Source organism: Globicephala melas, chromosome 15 (assembly GCF_963455315.2).
Source record: "Globicephala melas chromosome 15, mGloMel1.2, whole genome shotgun sequence".
Classification (NCBI taxonomy): Eukaryota; Metazoa; Chordata; class Mammalia; order Artiodactyla; family Delphinidae; genus Globicephala; species Globicephala melas.
The window spans coordinates 74,122,461-74,140,330 of record NC_083328.1 but is presented as its reverse complement, the minus strand read 5'-3'; the positions used below and the strand labels follow the sequence as shown (position 1 = coordinate 74,140,330).

General features: G+C 50.4%; 1 protein-coding gene and 1 pseudogene across 3 annotated transcripts in view; one reads left to right on the top strand and one right to left on the bottom strand.

Moving 5' to 3' along the window:
- The window catches only part of PREX1 (phosphatidylinositol-3,4,5-trisphosphate dependent Rac exchange factor 1), a 197,642-nt gene that overhangs the window by 30,986 nt on the left and 148,786 nt on the right, over positions 1–17,870 (top strand). Inside the window, exon 1 of one of the 3 annotated variants that reach the window (XM_060284412.1) lies at positions 1,422–1,463. The exons of the other annotated variants lie outside the window; for them this stretch is intronic. Coding sequence (XP_060140395.1) covers positions 1,437–1,463 — 27 coding nt within the window. The 5' untranslated portion in view covers positions 1,422–1,436. Of the gene's footprint in view, positions 1–1,421; positions 1,464–17,870 lie in introns of those variants that run through there. 3 annotated transcript variants of the gene reach the window in all.
- LOC115843191 (ADP-ribosylation factor 1 pseudogene) lies at positions 5,432–6,053 on the bottom strand (annotated as a pseudogene).

Sequence of the window (17,870 nt, the reverse complement as noted above, 5' to 3'; positions counted from 1 at the left end):
CCTCGACCCCAGCTTGGCCCCCTCCCAGGGCCCCAAGCAAAGTGTTCCCTCTGGCCATGAGGGGCTCTCTAGAAATGCCCCTCACTGTGATTGAACTTTGTTTTTTCCTGAAAAATTTTAATTTTAATTTTTTTAGGCATGTCTTACATGCAGATTTTTTCAGGCATGTCTTACCTACAATATTAAGTGTACAGCTTGATGAATTTTTACATGTAATTTATCTGTGTAACCTTCACCCACATCAGCTGGTAAATATTGCCAGCACCCCAGAGGGTGTTCCCTCCCAAGTCAGTATCCCTCAAAGTAACTACTGTTCTGATTTCAGTCATCACAGATTAGTTTTGCCTGCTTTTGAACTTTATGTAAAGTAGAATCATACAGTATATGCTCTTTTGTGCCTTTTAATTTTTAAAATATTATAAATATACACGTATACCTAACTATATATGTATATATGTGTGTACCTAAAAATTATATATACGTATACTATATATTATTTTTATATGTATTGTATGTAATCATGTCCACGGTTCAAATTAAAAAGGCATAAGTAACACAGATTAAAAAGTCAGCCTCCCAGAACTATGGAGACAGTGAAAAGGTCAGTAGTTGCAAGGGGTTGGGGTGTGTGGAGGGGTGAAGAGGTGGAGCACAGAGGAGTTTTAGGGCAGTGGAACTGCTCTGTGTGGTGGCATAGTGATGGTTGCATGTCATTATGCATTTGTCCAAACCTGTAGAATGTACACGACATAATGTAAGCTGTGGATTCTGGGTGATTCTCGGTAACGTATGAGCGCACGTTCATTGATTGGAACAAATGCACCACTCTGGTGGGGGACGCCGATAAGGGGGGAGGCTGTGCGTGTGTGGGGCAGGGGGCACCTTCTGCTCCATTTTGCTGTGAACCCAAAACTACTCTAAAAAAATAAGTCAAAAAAAAAAAAAGTCAGCCTCCCAGGTCCCGCCCCAAAGCTAGCCGCTGACCTTGGGCCCTTCAGATGGGACACACCCCTTTTGTTACATGAAAGTGATGGCCTGTTGTACTCACATTTCTGCACTTGGCTTTGTCCCCCTTTCCACCCTGTATCCTGGAGCTTGTTCTATAATAGCACATAGAATTCCACTGGATGGATGCATGGTGGCTTTTTGTTTTTTTTTTTTTTTTGCGGTACGCGGACCTCTCACTGTTGTGGCCTCTCCCGTTGCGGAGCACAGGCTCCGGACGCGCAGGCTCAGCGGCCATGGCTCACGGGCCCAGCCGCTCCGCGGCGTGTGGGATCTTCCCGGACCGGGGCACGAGCCCGTGTCCCCTGCATCGGCAGGCGGACTCTCAACCACTGCGCCACCAGGGAAGCCCCATGGTGGCTTTTTTAAAGCTGGTCTCCTCTTGATAGACACTGAGGTTGTTCCCATCTTTCGCCATTACAAACGATGGTATGACAGATGCAGACTGCTTCACACCTGTAAGTTCATTCATTTCTGGGAAGGGAACTTTTGGGTTAAAGGGTATATACATCTGTTTTAGTATTTATTTATTTAATTTCCCTCCCAGTTTTATTGAGATGTAATTGAGCTACAGCACTGTGTGTCAGGTGTGCAGCATAATGGTCTGACTTACGTCCATCATGAAATGATCACCACAGTAAGATTAGTGAACGCCCATCATCTCCGGCAGATGCAAAACAAAAGAAACAGAAAAAAGTGTTTTTCCTTGTGGTGACAGCTCAGAATTTACTGTCTTAACACCTTTTATGAATAACATACAGTGGTGCTAATTGTATTCGTCATGTTGTGTATTACATCCCTAGTATTTGTATATCTTATAAGTGGAAGTTAGTACCTTTTGACCAAATTTTCTTACGCCCTGCCTCTGGTAACTACGAATCTGATCTCTTTTTCTGTGAGTTTGTTTTCTGAAGTATAATTGACCTGCAACACTATGTTAGCTCCTGGTGCATATCGTAGTGATTTAGTATTTCTATACATTACCAAGTGATCACCCCAAAGGGTCTGTCCATGTGTAATTTATCGCTCATCTTTAATTACATGACAGATATGAATGCAAAATCTCCTTGTAGAAAATTACAGACAAGGGAACCTTTTCCTTCCTATCCCTGGTTGCCCCCACCTCCAATGTCTCTTGTTACTAGTCTACTGTGCAGTGTTCCAGATCTTTCCCTGTGTGTTTGTGTTGTTGACATACATAAACATGAACCTGTGGAAAAGACAGGGTGTGTTTTCAAGCGTGTGCATTTGTTTAAGTAAAAGGCCTCAAACCGAGACCATGTTTAAAGCTGTAGGCTCCGGAGCCAGCCTCCTGGTTTAAATTCTAGCTCCGTCCCTTTACCTGCTCCCTGAGGGTAATCTCTTGTGATCACCCAGTATTCCGCAGGCTTGTTCACTGTCTAGGGGATCTTTTTATGTTGTTTTGCACACTTCCAGCTCATTCCTTCTAACTTCTGCCTACTCTTTCACAGGACGATTATACTGGAGTTTATACATCCGTTCCCCTCTTAATAGGTATCTAGGTGATTCTTTTTCTTTTATATTAGGAATTCTCAACCTTCACATAATTGATAGTTTGGGCTGCGTAATTGCTTGGTGTGGGGGGCCCTCCCGTGCACTGTAGGGTGTTTAGCAGCATCCCCGGCCTCTACCCACTAGATGCCAGTAGCAACCCCCCTCCCCCCCAGTTGTGACAACTGAAAATGTCTCCAGACATTGCCAAGTGTAGTGCTGAGAAGTGCTACAGGGAGCATCGTTCTTCAAGCTTCCCTGTACGCATGGGCAATGGCAACATTATTGTATTGCTATCTCACAGATAAGGAAATGGAGGCCCAGAGAGGTTGAGTCATTTGCTTAAGGTCACACAGCAAATACATGGCAGAACCAGGATTTGAGTTCATGCTTCTTCCCATTTTGAGGGCACCCGCCAAGTGCCAGGCATGGTTCTAGGCTGAGGTGGGTGTTTAATGGGTACCAGCACTGACCCAAGCCCCTGCCCTCATAGAGCTAGCATTCTCGCGGGAACGGCAGACAGTAAGCTAGTCATCTTAATAGATACCTGACTCATCTGGTGGCGGTTGATGGGTGAGGGTGAGGAGATAGAGAGTCACAGTAACAATGCCACCTGACATTTAATGATATTTTACAGTAATAAATGATGTTTAGTGAGGGTTTAAATACATCAGTTACCGTTCTAAAGAGTTTCGCAGGATTGACTCATTGAATCCCCACCCAAAACCCTTATGACATACCATGAGTCTTATTCTCATATTGCAGATAGGGAAACTGAGGCACAGAGGTATTGAAGTCCTTTGCCAGGAAGTGGCAGGGCCGGTACAAGGACCTGGGCTGCTAGAACTCTTAGCCATTGTGCAGGCCGCCCTCATGCCTGCTCTAGGACCTACTTCCTGGGTGGTCGTGAAGGTCACCTGCTCTAAGAGTGTGACTCAGTGTGGTTTGCATGGAGATAAGGACAGAAACTGAGAGTAAACATTTAAAGTTTTATAGCAATTTCACAGAGTAATTTTATGCCAGTTTAGTCCAGGACTAGAAAATTAGGCATGTAGTCTGCCTTTTTACTTTGTTTTTCTAGTAATTCACTTTTACTGCAATTTTCGAAAGTATTAGTCTCAAACGGATTAGAAATTAAAGACGAAAATAGTTCTTCCCAACAGATAGTTGGAGGAATGCTGTGTTAGGATGGGGAAAGTGCTAAGAGCAGGCCCTGGCCCATGGTATGACCTCCATAAATGTGAGCTTTATTATTAATCTGTTGTTCTGACATTTGATTCTCTCCATATAAGCTCCTTACCCCTGGGAGATAGAATGAGCTGAGGGATCTTCTTCCCATTTAATGGATGAAAAAATTGAGGCCCAGGCAGGTTAGGTGTTTAGGATTGGCTGGCAAAGTCTAGATGCTTGGGGATCTTTTCTTTGCTGACCTTGCCTGGGCCATGATTTTCATGCCCCTCTCCAACCCAGGCAGCTGGATAGGCCCTGACCTGCAGGCTTCCCCGTGGATGTGCGGTTGGCCAACAGCCTGGAGCCCTGGTTAAGCAGGTCCTAGAGAGAGACTGGGCTTCCCTGGGGACCGTAGGCGGCTGGGGCCCCTCATCAGCCCCTCTCTTTGTCTCCGTGGCCATGACAACCTGGCTGGATGCTTGGCACATCCAAACCCAGCCCCCAGCCTGACCAGCCGGCTTCCTCCCTGGCTGAGGCTGCCCTGGCAGGCTGCTGCCTGGCTGGAGAAGCTGCCCCCCAGCCCCCATTCCCCTCTCTCCCACTGATGGGAGCTCCTGGGCAGGCCTGGTGCTGCCATTTCTTTTTTGTTTGTTTTGTTTTTTGTTTTGATTACTAATTGTGTATTGAAAGCAGTAAGAGGTTCCACGACACCAAATAAACCAGTTCTGAGGTTTTCCCCAAGATAAAGTTTAACAGCTCCAGCTTCTTCAGTGTTTATCAAAATACAAAAGAAAAAAGTAGAGGTTATCATTTTTTGATGGCAGATCTGACCCTTGCAGGCTGAGGGAGTGAAAGCACATGTAGACAGGGGCTCCGAGGTGCTGGGGCTCAAGGATGACCAGCCGCGCTCCTGCTGGTGAGACCCCAGAGAGCCCGGAGCAGGCAAGCAAGGGGACTGCAGGGCTCCCGCTCAAACAAGAGTGTTCCAGCCAAAGTGCCCGTGCTGACCCGAGAAAAGGCTGGGCTTCCTCCAAGGGGTCTGAGAGCGGTGGCTGCAGCCTCCAGCCCATCTCCTGGGCAGCCACGTAAGCACAGATACAAGCACAAACGCTATGGAGTGTGGGATGACCCAAGACAGAGCAAATCATAGGGACCCCCTATTGTGACTATGCAGAATGGATCATAGCTGGTTCTGCCCCGTTTCATGTTCCCAACGGGAAACAGACCACTGGTGGACTGGACTCAGGCCATTACTGCAGAACCTACACTAGGCACATTTCACCCTTCTGTGTGTCCAAGTGTTCTCCTTATCTTGTATTTGTAACTATTTTAAAAAATGCACTGAGTTTGGGTTGAAAACCAACCACCAAAATGGATCTCAACACAGATGTAAGGCCCAGAAGAGGAACATCAGGCTTTTCTGACACAGCGACTCCTGGATGACCCGTGTGCCTAAAATCCCTTCTCAGTACTAAACAATGGGTTGGTTTTCTTTTTATAATTAAAAAAAGCTGAGTAATATTGCATAGGAGTACCAGAAACTGCCTCATTGGAAACAAAAACCATTTACGTTAAATAAAAACCCAGGTGCAGGCGGCGTCTGCACACTTACAGCACAGTGAAGCACACCGTGACCGACCATGGAGACGGCTTCTGGCCCTCACACCCCAGGGGCACGTTTGCCACATGAGAGTAAAGCGAGGGTAGAAGGAGGGAGTGAGAGGGGAGGAGAGAGGAGTACAGCTCACTTCTGGTTCTGGAGCTGATTAGACAGCCAGTCCAGTCCCTCATAGAGCCCGTCCCCTCTGGTAGCACAGGTGGCCTGAATGTACCAGTTCCTGTGGCACAGAGAGTGCAGACCCAGCTTGTCCGCGATCTCAGCTGCATTCATGGCATTGGGGAGGTCCTGTTTGTTAGCAAACACGAGCGGAACGGTGTCCCTGAGCTCGTCTTCTGCCAGCATCCTCATGTGCTCCTCTCGGGCTTCATTCACACGCTCTCTGTCATTGCTGTCAACCACGAAGTCACATGAGACCTTGTGTGTTCTGGAAGTAGTGGCGCCACAGAGGCCGGATCTTGTCCTGGCCGCTCACGTCCCACACAGTGAAGCTGATGGTCTTGTATTCCACGGTTTCCACGTTGAAGCCTATAGTGGGAATGGTGGTCACGATTTCACCCAGCTTCAGTTTGTACAGGATGGTGGGCTTTCCCGCAGCATCTAGGTCCACCATGAGAATGTGCATTTCTTTTTTGCCAAAAAGGCCCTTGAAGAGGTTTGCAGAGATATGCCCCACGCTGTAGACCCGTGGGAGCAGCACGGGCCAGAGAAACCCTGGACGGCCGCGGCGCTGGTGCTGCCATTTCATGTGGGAAGGACCCCCAAACTCAGGCCTCTGGGGGGTCCTCCCTCTGCATCCGGGCCTCTTTGCTGCTGGCTTTGAGCACACTTGTGTTCATTCTCCCCATTTGCTTTCTGTCCCCAGCCCTGCCTCCAGCTTCCTACTGAGCTCTCTGTCAACCTGGGTCTGTCCCTTCCCTTCCCTTCCCTCTGCTTTTCCTCCTCGGTCATATTCTCTGTTTCTTTCTCTGTGTCTCTCCCTCTCTCTGTCTGGCTTCTAATGCATCATCATTTGCAGATTGGTCCCTGCATCTGAGACTGGGGCTGCCTCAGAGACCCCCAATGCAGGGCACCCTTGGGGACCCTTCTGTGCTCAGAGAAAGGACTGCACTTTCTAGGTGCTTGTTTGCAGAAAAGCTGCAGCTCCAGCCACCACCAGCCCAGTGAGATCCTGCTGCCCCAAACGGGGTAAGGATGGTCTTCCCATCTTGCGAGGGAGGAGTTTCTGTTGTCCCATGGAGGGGTCTTCCAGGTGAGGGAGGGGTGGTCCTCCCACCCTGTGAACAGGAGGCTCCTCTTGTCTCGTGGGGTTTCCTCCTGCTGAGGGAGGTGGCCCTCTAACCCGGTGAGGTAGTCTTCCTGCCTGGTGAGTAAGGCATCCTCCCCTGATGGGACGGTCCTCCTGGTCAGACCCTCTTAGGAGGAGGTGGGCTGCTGAGCCCCCTTGCTCTGACATTTGAGCCAGCCGTGTGAAGGGCTTGGACTCAGAAAACCCAGAATGTTTTCTTCCCATGCACCTGGGAGAGGGCCATTTCCCACTGTCGGTCGTTAAAGTCATCATTTATTAATGGCCACAGCTGTCCCTATAGATATGAATAAATAGTGTTCCACTACAATGCCCTAGTCTTGTAGGATCCTTGAAGACCTTAAAGGGATCTAGATAAGAGCCATCTCAGTCTGGCCTTTGACTGGAGCCCAGAGAGAGGAAATGATTTGCCTGTGTGAAGTTGCAAACCCAGATGCCCATGGGTTGACAGGTAGAGTAGCCAGGTGTAGGAAAAATGACGTCACCTCACCATCTGTCTTTTTGTTTCTCTTGTTTCAGCATCAGCCTGGATATCTTTAATCTCCATGTGCCTTGGTTTTTTCATGTATAAAACAGAGATAAGAATATTTGTCTCATAGATGCTTCTTTAATTTTTTTTTAAAATTGAGATACAATTCATACACTGCAAAATTTACCGTTAACAACGTCCGTACCACTGGCTTTTATATAGTCACAAGGTTGTGCACCATCACTGCTTTCTAATTCCAGAACATTCCATCACCCCAAGAAGAAACCCCAAACCCATTAGTAGACCCCCTCCATTCTTCCCCTCCCCCATCCCTGGCAGCCACCAATCTGTTTTCTGTCTCTACAGATTTGGAATTATACAATGTGTGGTTTCTTTCGCTTAGCATGACTTTTTCAAGGTTCATCCATGTTGTAGATGTGTCAGAATTTCATTCCTTTTTATGGCTGAATATTAGTCCATTATCTGGATATATCACCTTTTTTTATCCATTCATTAGTGGATGGACATTTGGGTTGTTTCCACTGTCTGGCTGTTATGAATAATGCTGCTATGAACATTCGTGTACAAGTTTTTGTACAGACATAGGTTTTCACTTTTCTTGAGTATATATACCTAGGAGTGGCCTCATGGCTTTCTTGGGAAGATTAAATGAGCCCTTAAAAGTACAACTCTTGGGACTTCCCTGGTGGTGCAGTGGTTAGGAATCTGCCTGCCAATGCAGGGGACATGGGTTCAAGCCCTGGTGCGGGAAGATCCCACATGCCGCGGAGCAGCTAACCCCTGTGCCACAATTACTGAGCCTGTGCTCTAGAGCCCGCGAGCTACAACTACTGAGCCCATGTGCCACAACTACTGAAGCCCGCGCGCCAAGAGCCCGTGCTCTGCAGCAAGAGAAGCCACCGCAATGAGAAGCCCGTGCACCGCAACGAAGAGTAGCCCCCGCTCGCCGCAACTAGAGAAAGCCCGCGTGCAGCAATGAAGACCCAACGCAGCCCAAAATAAATAAATAAATAAATTTATAAAAAAAGGAAAAAAAAAAAGTACAACCCTTAGGACAGTTCCCGGCAATAGCAAGTACTATGTGTGCTAGCTCTTACTATTACAAAACAGTACCTCAAGCCTTTGGCCTTGATGTTGGAGAGACAGCGATGCCATTTAACACTTATCGAGTGCTTACTGGGTTCCAGGCACCTGTCCTATTGGGTGGCTGCCCTTTTACAGGTGAGGAAACTGAGGCATAGAAGCAGTAATTGGCCCACGATCACACAGTGAGGGCATGGCAGGGCTCAGATATCAGTGAGCCTGGTGGGCGAGCTCCAGAGCCCTGACCCCATGCCTTCTGGAGGACCGGAGGTGCCGTGTCCCATGTCCCGTGTAAAGGGGCAGCTGAGCAGCAGTTCCCGTGTGGGAACACAAACCCAGTGTTGCCAGATCTCCTGACTTTTTAAAGATGTTTTCCAACAGCCGGAAACATGGAGTCTTGTGTATGAAATCACTCAATTTTTAAAAGTTGGCAACTCAGTCATATTTTTAACAGACACCGTGTTGGCCAAACAAAACACGTCTGTGGGCCAAGCCCGTGGGTTGCCAGTTTGCACACTCTGCCCTGTTGGGTGGGGAGGGGCGTCGCTGGGCCCCCGACCTTGACTGCGGGCATTTCTGGACCTTCCCTGGGGGTTTCGGGCTCATGTCTGTGCCAGTCGTGTTTCAGTCTGGCCCCTCACTGGCATGGTGGGCTTGGTGAGGGCCCCCGTGGCATCTGGTCATTGGGGATCCCTGCCTCTTCCCCCCAGGGTCATGAAACCATGGCTCGCTCATAACGGGTGCTCGCTGTACAGCCCCTGCCTTTGACTTTAGGAGTTAACTACCTTTCTACAGCTGGAAGCCCCCTGGCGCGTCAGGGCCTGGGATCTAGAGTCAATCTCTGGTTCCAACCCCAGCCCTGCCCCTTCCCAGCTGTGACCTTGGGCAAGTTGTTTAACCTCTTGGTGCCTCTGTTCTCTAATCTGTACATCCACAAAATGGGGCTAACCCATTATTTCAGGAATTAATACGTAGCTGGTGCTCAGGGTGCATGTGGAGCCCGGCTGGTTGCAGCAGCATAAAGCAGTGACGTGGGTGCAGGCTTGGGAGCCGGACTTCCTGGGTTCGAATTCCAGCTCTGCCACTCACCAGCAGCATAATCTCGGGGCCAGTGACTCTGCCTCCGTGTTTCAGTTTCCTCATCTGTCAAATAGGGGTAATAATAATACCTACGTTATGGGGTTGATGTAGCACGTAGGACAGTACCTGGCACATGGCAGGAACCCAGTAACATCAGCCATCGTTAATATTACACACACACACAAGCGCAGACAGACGTGCAGACAGATGCAGGAACCACCAAGGCTCTGCCATCTGGCAGAAACAGCGCGAAGGTGACTATTTCCGCGTGCGTTTCTCTGTGTGTTTACTGCAGGGAGTGATGTGAGCGTGTGATGCGCGAGCGTGAATCTGCATGTGGGCCTGAGCTCGTTAGCGGGGGTGCTATATTCTGCATAGGCATCGCCACGCATTAGTAGAGTGTGTACATTATGCGTGCATGTGCTCGCTCTATTTCCTTTTCCTCCAGAAATAAACCCATGCTGGGGTTCTTGGGCAGTGAACCCAGCCACCTGAGCAGCCAGTGACGTTTGAGCTGATTGGGGAGGGCAGGTGGCCACAGGTGGTCGGTGGATGGAGGAGTTGTTTGCTGCTCCTGAGGTCGGGATGTGGCAGGGAAAGTGTTGGGGGCGCTGAGGGCTGGGCTGTGGGCCGTGGGTATGACCCTGCCGGCCGTGGCCTTGGGGGAAGGCTCTGTGATTTGACTTTGACCCTTTGGGCAGTCAGCGCAGGTTTGGCAGGCCCAGCGGACTCTGAGTCTTTCTCTGCTTCTCCTCACCTTCCCTTTCTTCTCTGCGGCATATTGCAGGCACTAATTTAGGCAAAAGCCCCTTGGAGGCTAAGAAAAGCTGAAGCACGCAGAAGTAACAGAGCAGAATTTAGCTATCTGGAGAGGCAGCCTGGGCTACTGAATTTAGCCTCTTTTTCTCCCCCACCCCGTGTTCTTTTTCCCTGTTAAACTTCTCAGATTACCTTGCTGCCCACTGCCCTCCTAGTCCCATTGAGCCTGGGGGCTGTGGAGGCCTTTGTTCACCTCTTTTCTCTTTCATTCCTGGAAAACTTTCTGGGGAGGCCAGTGGGACTTCAGGCTGCTTTTGAAGAGGTGAAGGGGTGAGATTTTGGGTCATTTTCCTGTGCTGGTCTGAGGATGGATTCAATGACTTTTTCTTACTATTAGCTGATACATATCAAGCACTTCGGGTGTATCAAGCTGCGTCCTGGGCGTTCGACACCCGTGAGCTCGCTTAGTCCTCCTGACACCTTAATGGAGGTAATTCTTATTGTTCCATTTTACAGATGAGGGAACTGAGGCACAGAGAGGTTATGTCACTTGCCCAGGGCCCCACAGGGAGGACAGGTTGAACCAGGATGTGACCCAGCAGTGCGGTTCTAGGGCTCTGGCTCCTCAACACAGCACTGTGCTTCCTTTGTTGACGGGTTAATTCAGTATATTTTTTGAGCCCCTACTATGTGTGTGGCCCATTTTTCTCCTTCTTTCCTCCCTTTCACTTCATTCTTTTTCTCCTTCTTCCCTCCCTCCTGTTCATCCACCCATCCACCCATCCACCCATCCATATATCCATGTCCATCCTCCCTCCTATCCGTCCATCCACCCATCCATCCATCCATCCATCCATTAGTGTTTCCTAAGACTTACTGCAACATCAGTCTTATGATTTTTGTCATATTCATATACCGGCTACAACATGATTTATATAATATTTTTACTTAATCTGACCCTCCTTCCTTTTTTAAAACTTCAGTTTCCTCTTTTTTTTAAAATAGTTTTTAAATATATTTATTTATTTGGCTGTGCCAGGTCTTAGTTGCAGCATGCGGGATCTTTGATCTTTGTTGCGGCATGTGGGATCCCCAGTTGTGGCACGCAGGATCTTTTAGTTGTGTCATGCGGCTTCTTCGTTGTGGCATGCGAACTCTTAGTTGCGGCATGTGGGATCTAGTTCCCTGACCAGGGATCAAACTCGGGCCCCCCACACTGGGAGCGTGGAGCCCCTGCCACTGGACCACCAGGGAAGTCCCTAAAACTTCAGTCTGCTCTTAAGCAAGAGCGTTCATGACTCATGGATTTGATAGGATAGCCATAGTTATTAAGATCAAGATAAAAGTATTCTCGAGTGCTGCCCCTAGGTCGCCTCTCCCCAGCCTCGCTGGGCCCACTCGGAGAATCCTGTCACACGGTGAGACAGAGATCGCAGCTCGACGCCAGGCCCAGGGTGGCTGTGTGTCCTTCTGACCAGAACTTCCCAGCTGGAGGACAGTGGGGAGGGTGCCATGCTGTGGTAAAGAACTCTGGGAGGCCACCAGAGATCGCCTCTGGCTGGAGCGTTAGGGAGAGGTGACATTTGAGCTGGAACCCAACATAAGAGCTTAGATTTTGATTCTTCAAATATTTTTCTAGTTCCTGGTATGGGTGTGTGCTGGGCATACGGGGTTAACGGGAGCGTTATTCCTGACCTTGTCGGTCTCACAGCTGGGGTGCTTGGGGTGGGTGGGAGACAGACAGAACCTGAAAGAATGAGTCACGGATCACTTCAGACTGTGTCAGGGCTGTGAAAACTGTAATGCAGGGGGCGGGGTTGATAGCATCAGGGCTGGGTGTGGATGGCCTGTGTTAGGAGGGCAGGCAGGGAGGCCCGGCAAGGAGGTGGCATTGTCACTGAGCCTTGGGAGGGAGCAGCCGCGTAGAGTACCTAGAGTTGTTCGAGCAGAAGGAATAGCAAGTGCAAAGGCCCTGGGATGTGAGGTGGGCGTGAGGAGCGGTGTGAGTGGGCAGGTGTCTGGGGCCAGATCTTTCCTGGCGAGGTTAGGAATTGGGATTTGCTTCCAGGTGCTTGGGAAGCCGGCCTTTGGCGGGGTGAGAGCAGGGGAGGAACGTGAGTGGGTTGTGTTTTTACAGGATCCCTCAGTTGCTGTGTGGGCTGGAGCAGGAGAGGCAGCAGGCTGACCAGGGAAGAGGCAGTGCCGTAGTCCAGGTGGGAGATGGTGGTGGCCCTGACCAGGGAGGTGGCAGACAGGGGACAGGCGTTTAGAAGGTGGTGCCGACAGGATTTGCTGGTGGTTGGATGTGCAGGGAGACCCAGGAGACTAGGGTGAGGCAAGGGGGATGTGCTTTTAGGGGCTGACTCCACCTTGCAGGGCCCTGAGGGTGAGCCCCTCCTCACCCACCTCCCTCTCCCCCATAGCTGCCCCGAAGATGGCTCCAGGGTTTGTCTGAGCGTCTAAGTTGGAGGCTTCAGGAGGGAGAGAGATCTTCCAGCCAGAGCTCTGTGAGGGAGGACTCACAGAGCATTTGTGGTTCCCACGCGGCCCAGGGACCCCCTTCTCTGAGCTCTGCACAGGAGGGTCTTTGCGGGGCTTCCTCCTTCCATTCATCTGTGGCTCTTTTTTCTCTCATGGACAAGGGTTGTCTTCCTATGACCGATCCGTGCATGAGAGAGGCTGAGTCTGAGACAGCCCCAGATGGACTGTGAGGCCGCAGAAATGCTCATGCTTGCGTACATTCATTCCTTCACAGACCTGCCCACCACCCTAGGTGCTATGATAGCGAACAAGGCCAGGAGCTCCTCCCCCTCCTGGAGCTTGCATATGGGTGGAAGGACAGACAGTGAACAAATAAACAAGCAAATACACAGAGTGCCAGCTAGTGATAAATGCTAGTGAGGAAAACAAGGCAGAGACAGGGAAAAAGGGTGCAGGGGTGGGAGTGAGTTGCTCTTCTTAGGTAGGCTGAGTGGGGATGGCTTCACAGAGGTAGTGATGTTTGAACAGGGGGCTTTAAGAAGTTAGCCATGGGAGCATCCAGGGAAAGCATTCCAGGCTGAGGGAACAGTAAGTGCAAAGGCTCTGGGGCAGGGGGGTCATGCTGGTGTGGTGAAGGCTCATGTGGCTGGAGCAGCTTGCACAGAGAGTGGCAGGAGGTGAGGGCTGGTGAGAATGTTGGACCTGATTCTCAGTGGGGTGGAAGCCACTAGAGCCCTTGGAGCCGAGGAGGGACATGATCTAAGACTCAGAGAGGCTGAGGCTGCTTGACTGGACAGCAGAGAAGTAACTGACAAGAACAGAGTGAAAGAGCAGAGGAGCTCTCAGCTGTTGAGGGCTGGAGTGCTCCATGCAGGCGTGGGTCTGGGAAAGGGGAGGGGTGGGCAGTTCCTGGCAGTGGACAGGTCAGCGTTTGGGGTGGCTGGGTGTGGGCTGGCTGATAGCCTGGCCCTGCCATGGACAGGCTGTGTGACCCTGGCAAGTGACTTATCCTTCTGCAGCTCAGTTTCCTTATCTGGAGCATGAGGATGATAACAATACCTACCTCTGAGGGTTTTGTGAGGATTAAATGAGATACTACATCAAAGTGCTTATGCCGGGCTTCCCTGGTGGCGCAGTGGTTGAGAGTCCGCCTGCCGATGCAGGGGACATGGGTTCGTGCCCTGGTCTGGAAAGATCCCACATGCCACGGAGCGGCTGGGCCCGTGAGCCATGGCCGCTGAGCCTGCGCGTCCGGAGCCTGTGCTCCGCAACGGGAGAGGCCACAACGGTGAGAGGCCCATGTACTGCAAAAAAAAAAAAAAAAAAGTGCTTATGCCTTATGCTTGTGGCCGCTCAGCCCATCCTGAGCTCTCAGGAAGAGCTTCCTGTTGATATTCACCCCCTCCCCTCCCCCTCCTCCCCTCCTTCACCTTCCCTCTCCCTTCTCCCCCTCTTCTTCTTCTTTTCCTTCCCCTTCCCCCTCCTTTTCCAGAAAAGCACTGTGGTGAGGGCTAGAGTCAGGGACTGAGGCTCAGTAGTTGTCCTGGCAGTGAAGGTGGATGGAGACATTGAGGAAGCCGTTGCTAGATTTCATCGTGAAGCTGGACACTTCACCCATGACACATAAAGGACTTGCTTCATTATGAATGGGTGGTTATTTGGAAGGAGTGGGCATAGCTGGACTTCTGAGTTCCTAGCTAAGGTCAGGGTTTTATTTAGTCAGTGGATGGTGGACTCTCTGTGTGAGTGACTGAAAAAGGAAACCAAACTGATTTAAACAAGACAGGAATGTAATAGCTCATGCAGCTGGGAGGTCAGCTTCAGGTAGAGTTTCATCTAGGTGCTCAGTATTTGTCTCTGTTCCACTGCCCTTCCCATTGCCTTCATTCTTATGCCCTGTGTGGCTCAGGTGGAGGTCAGGTAACACCCCCTTAAGCTGCATTGGGGTGCTTTACTACGAAAAGGGGAAACAAGCTGATGGCAAAAGGCGAGATGCTTGAAAGAGGGGAGAGCCCTGTGTGAGGTGGGTGTGGGTGGGTCTTTGGGTCTAAGCCCAGTGTTCTGCAACTGAGATTTCTAAAGGATATTTGAGGACTGCTTTCATGACTCATTCTTGGATGAATTCACTTCACCCAGGTTACATCATATCCTCAAACATCTGCCCTCCATGCTGCAAAAGGCTCTAGGACACTGCCTGCTTGGTCCTTGGGTGGTGGAGAACAGGGCTTCATGGTGGATGCAGTCTTAACAGTAAAATGTTCTTGGCTTACAGAACACTTCCCATGGGTCCTTTAAACACATCAAGTGAATTGCAAGTTCCATTTGGGTTTGCACACGACCTCTCGTGGTCCCCTCTCCAGCTGTAGAGGTTTGGGTCTGGGTGCGTTCACCGTGAAGCCTCTGGCAGTCCGCAAGTTTAGTCACCACGTTGGCAATTTTCTGAGTTTTTCTTTCCCTGGGTATTTGTGACTTCCCTAATTTTTAGGTTTCTTAAAAGCAAAGAAAATGAAACAAACCACAGTCGTATTTCCAGACCCCAGCATCTGGTGGCCACTTATAATTTGGGATGTTTGGGAGAAAAAAGTGTTTTGATCATTCTTCAAAATTAGACTTTAAAAATGTATCATTGGGTATTTCTATATTAAAAGTTTTTTTTTTCCTTTTAAAAACATTTTGCAACCAGGCTTCTTTAGAGATTTTCTTAGTCCTTCCCCTACTCTGCAGATCTGCTTATAAAATTCCTTGCAAAAATGGGTATTTCTTTTTTGCAAGAGGTTTTTTTTTTTTTTTTTTTTTAACCTTTGTATAAATCTATAATGTTGTAAGCAGCAGAAAGAGGAAACGAACTAGAACAGTGCTCAGGTCTTTGAAGCAGTCTTTCGTGGACCCTGGTTGGCCAGAGGCTCTGCTGCCAGCGGGGATTTGGGCATCCGTTGCCCCTTCAAACACTTGTTACGTGTGACGTTTTGGAATCAGCCTTTTTTTTTTTTTTTTTTTTAAAAAAAAAGGATCTTTATGATGCCTTTTAATAGAACTCATTGGAACCGTTTCACCTGGTTAGAAGATTGGTATGTTCAGAGGTGACGTGTAGTCCCGTGGGCTAGGCAAGCAGACGCAACTGTCAGTGTTTCCAGGGTTAAAAGAATTCTCTCTGTCCCTCTTCAGGACGCTGGTGCACTGCCCACCACCATGGGGGGGAAGGAGGGTGTCCTGAATGGCCTGCCCGGCTTTGCGAGACTTGCTGGCCACCAGTGAGGCCCAAGGAGTGAATCCCCAGAGAGTCATCAGCATGCTGTGCTCAAGGGGGTTTCTGAGAGGTGCCCGGAGTATGGGGTGGGGAGGGGGCTGGGAGGGTCATGGGTCATAGGCCAGAGATGCTCTGACCCAGCCCAGTGACCTCTTGCCCTTCCCACCCCTCCTCTTCCCACCCCTCCTCTCCCTCCCCTCCCCCACTCCCTTTCCTCTCTTTCTTTCCCCTCCCCCTCCCACCTCCCTCCTCCTCTCCCCGCCTCTCTCCCTGTGCTGGGCCTTCAGAATCCTTGCTCTTCACCCCTTGGCTCTCTGCCTCTTTGCATGTAATGTCTTGGGTCACAGGTGCTGGGGGTCTCTGTAGGATTGATTCCAGAAGGGGATTGGTTTGCTTCTTCTGAGGACACATGGATTTTAGATTTTTGTAGTTGTTGCTCATTTGTCCTGCAAAGGGGTCTCACCACTTGCCCTCCCTCTTCCAACGTAGCACCAAGGTCCCTTTCCCAGGGAACTTTGTGCAAACCTAGATTCCTGGGTCTGCCGAGTGGCGCTGCCCTCCCCCCATCCTCCCCTCTGTCTGGGGGCACCCCAGGCACAGTCCTGCCTCACCCTCTTCCTGCTGCTAACACCCTCCCCCAGGATCCACCGAACCCTCCTCCTTTAGGCCTCTCAAATACCCTCTGCAGAGAGGCCCTCCCTGGCCGCCCTGTCTGAGAAAACCCGCCTTCCCCAGCTTTACCCTTCCGCGTAGCACCTCTCCTCTGGGTCCATCAGGATGTTTGTCGCCTGGTTGGGCATGTGTCTCATTTGACTAGAAGGCAGCTCTGCGTTTCTCTTGTTCCTGCGACTCCATTGCCTGGCCCATGGTAGGAGGCTGATAAATATTTGTGGAAATAATTTGGGGGAATGTACTCAAACTTTTTTCTCCGGCTGGGACATGGGGGGATCAAAAACCTCAGAGGTACACAGGCTTAAAGGGGGAAAGAAGAGGGGCCACTGGCCGGGGCTTGTCGGAGGAGGTGAAATCTTGAAAGTTGGCCGTAAAAACCCAGAGAGGCTGGCCAGTTGAGAGGAGTCCTTGTGGCCGAGGGGCTGTGACCATGGGGTGAGAGGAGGAGCCCCCGAGTTTGTATCTCAGCGGTGGTTCCTGAGCTTGAAACTGGCTGGGACAGCTCTCCTGCCCTGGTGCCAGGCCCCCTGGAAGGGGTTTTGGGAGCCCTGGGTGGCGCAGTGGCTGGAGCTAAGCCTGAAGCCAGTTTCTTGGGGCAGAGTGGACAGCAGTGGAGGACCAGTGGCTCTTAGCGTCCTTTGCATTTTTGTGAATGAATCTTAATGGTGCTCCCTGGTGCTGTTAGCCCTCACTGATTACTGGTGGGGGGCTGTTACAGGAGACCCCAGGCAGGGTACTCACAGGCAGATCAACACTTCTTAAATCTATAAACTTTATTGAGATGTAATTTACGTAAAATAAAATGTACCCATTTAAAGGCATGCCTCTATCAGATTTCACCAGGCTGGGCCCACTGGCTACAGGCAGGGGAGCCGACAGCTGCTTTCTGCCCAGACAGCAGGGCAGGGAGGGGCTGCCGAGGGGTCAGATGGGTTCAGGAGACGCGCTGGGCACTTGTCACTCAAGGTTTCACACCCAAAGGTCCACTAGCCTTTCTCTTCTGGTGGGTTTGTGGTTCCCGTGAGCAAGTCAGCTTCTTGCCCCTGGTGACGAGGTTTCTCCAGGGAAGGCGGGGAGGCCTTTAGGTCCAGGAGGGCCCAGCAATCTGCATATCTAGGACAACCTCACTGTCCCAGAATGATTTGTACCAGGAAGAGGACTGTGACCAAGAATCCGCTGGAAATAGACCCTAACATAGCAATATTGGGAGTGGGGGGGTGAAGGGCTAGATGAGGACTTTACCTTGTGGAGGTATCCTAAAAATAAGTTGAATTTTATCCTTTCATTAATTAGGATGTAGGATTTAGGATACAGTAGCAACTTTGCATGAATTCTTAGATCAGTAAAGAGGGACTCAAGTGTTGGGTTTTTTTTTTGCGGTACGCGGGCCTCTCACTGTTGCGGCCTCTCCCGTTGCGGAGCACAGGCTCCGGACGCGCAGGCTCAG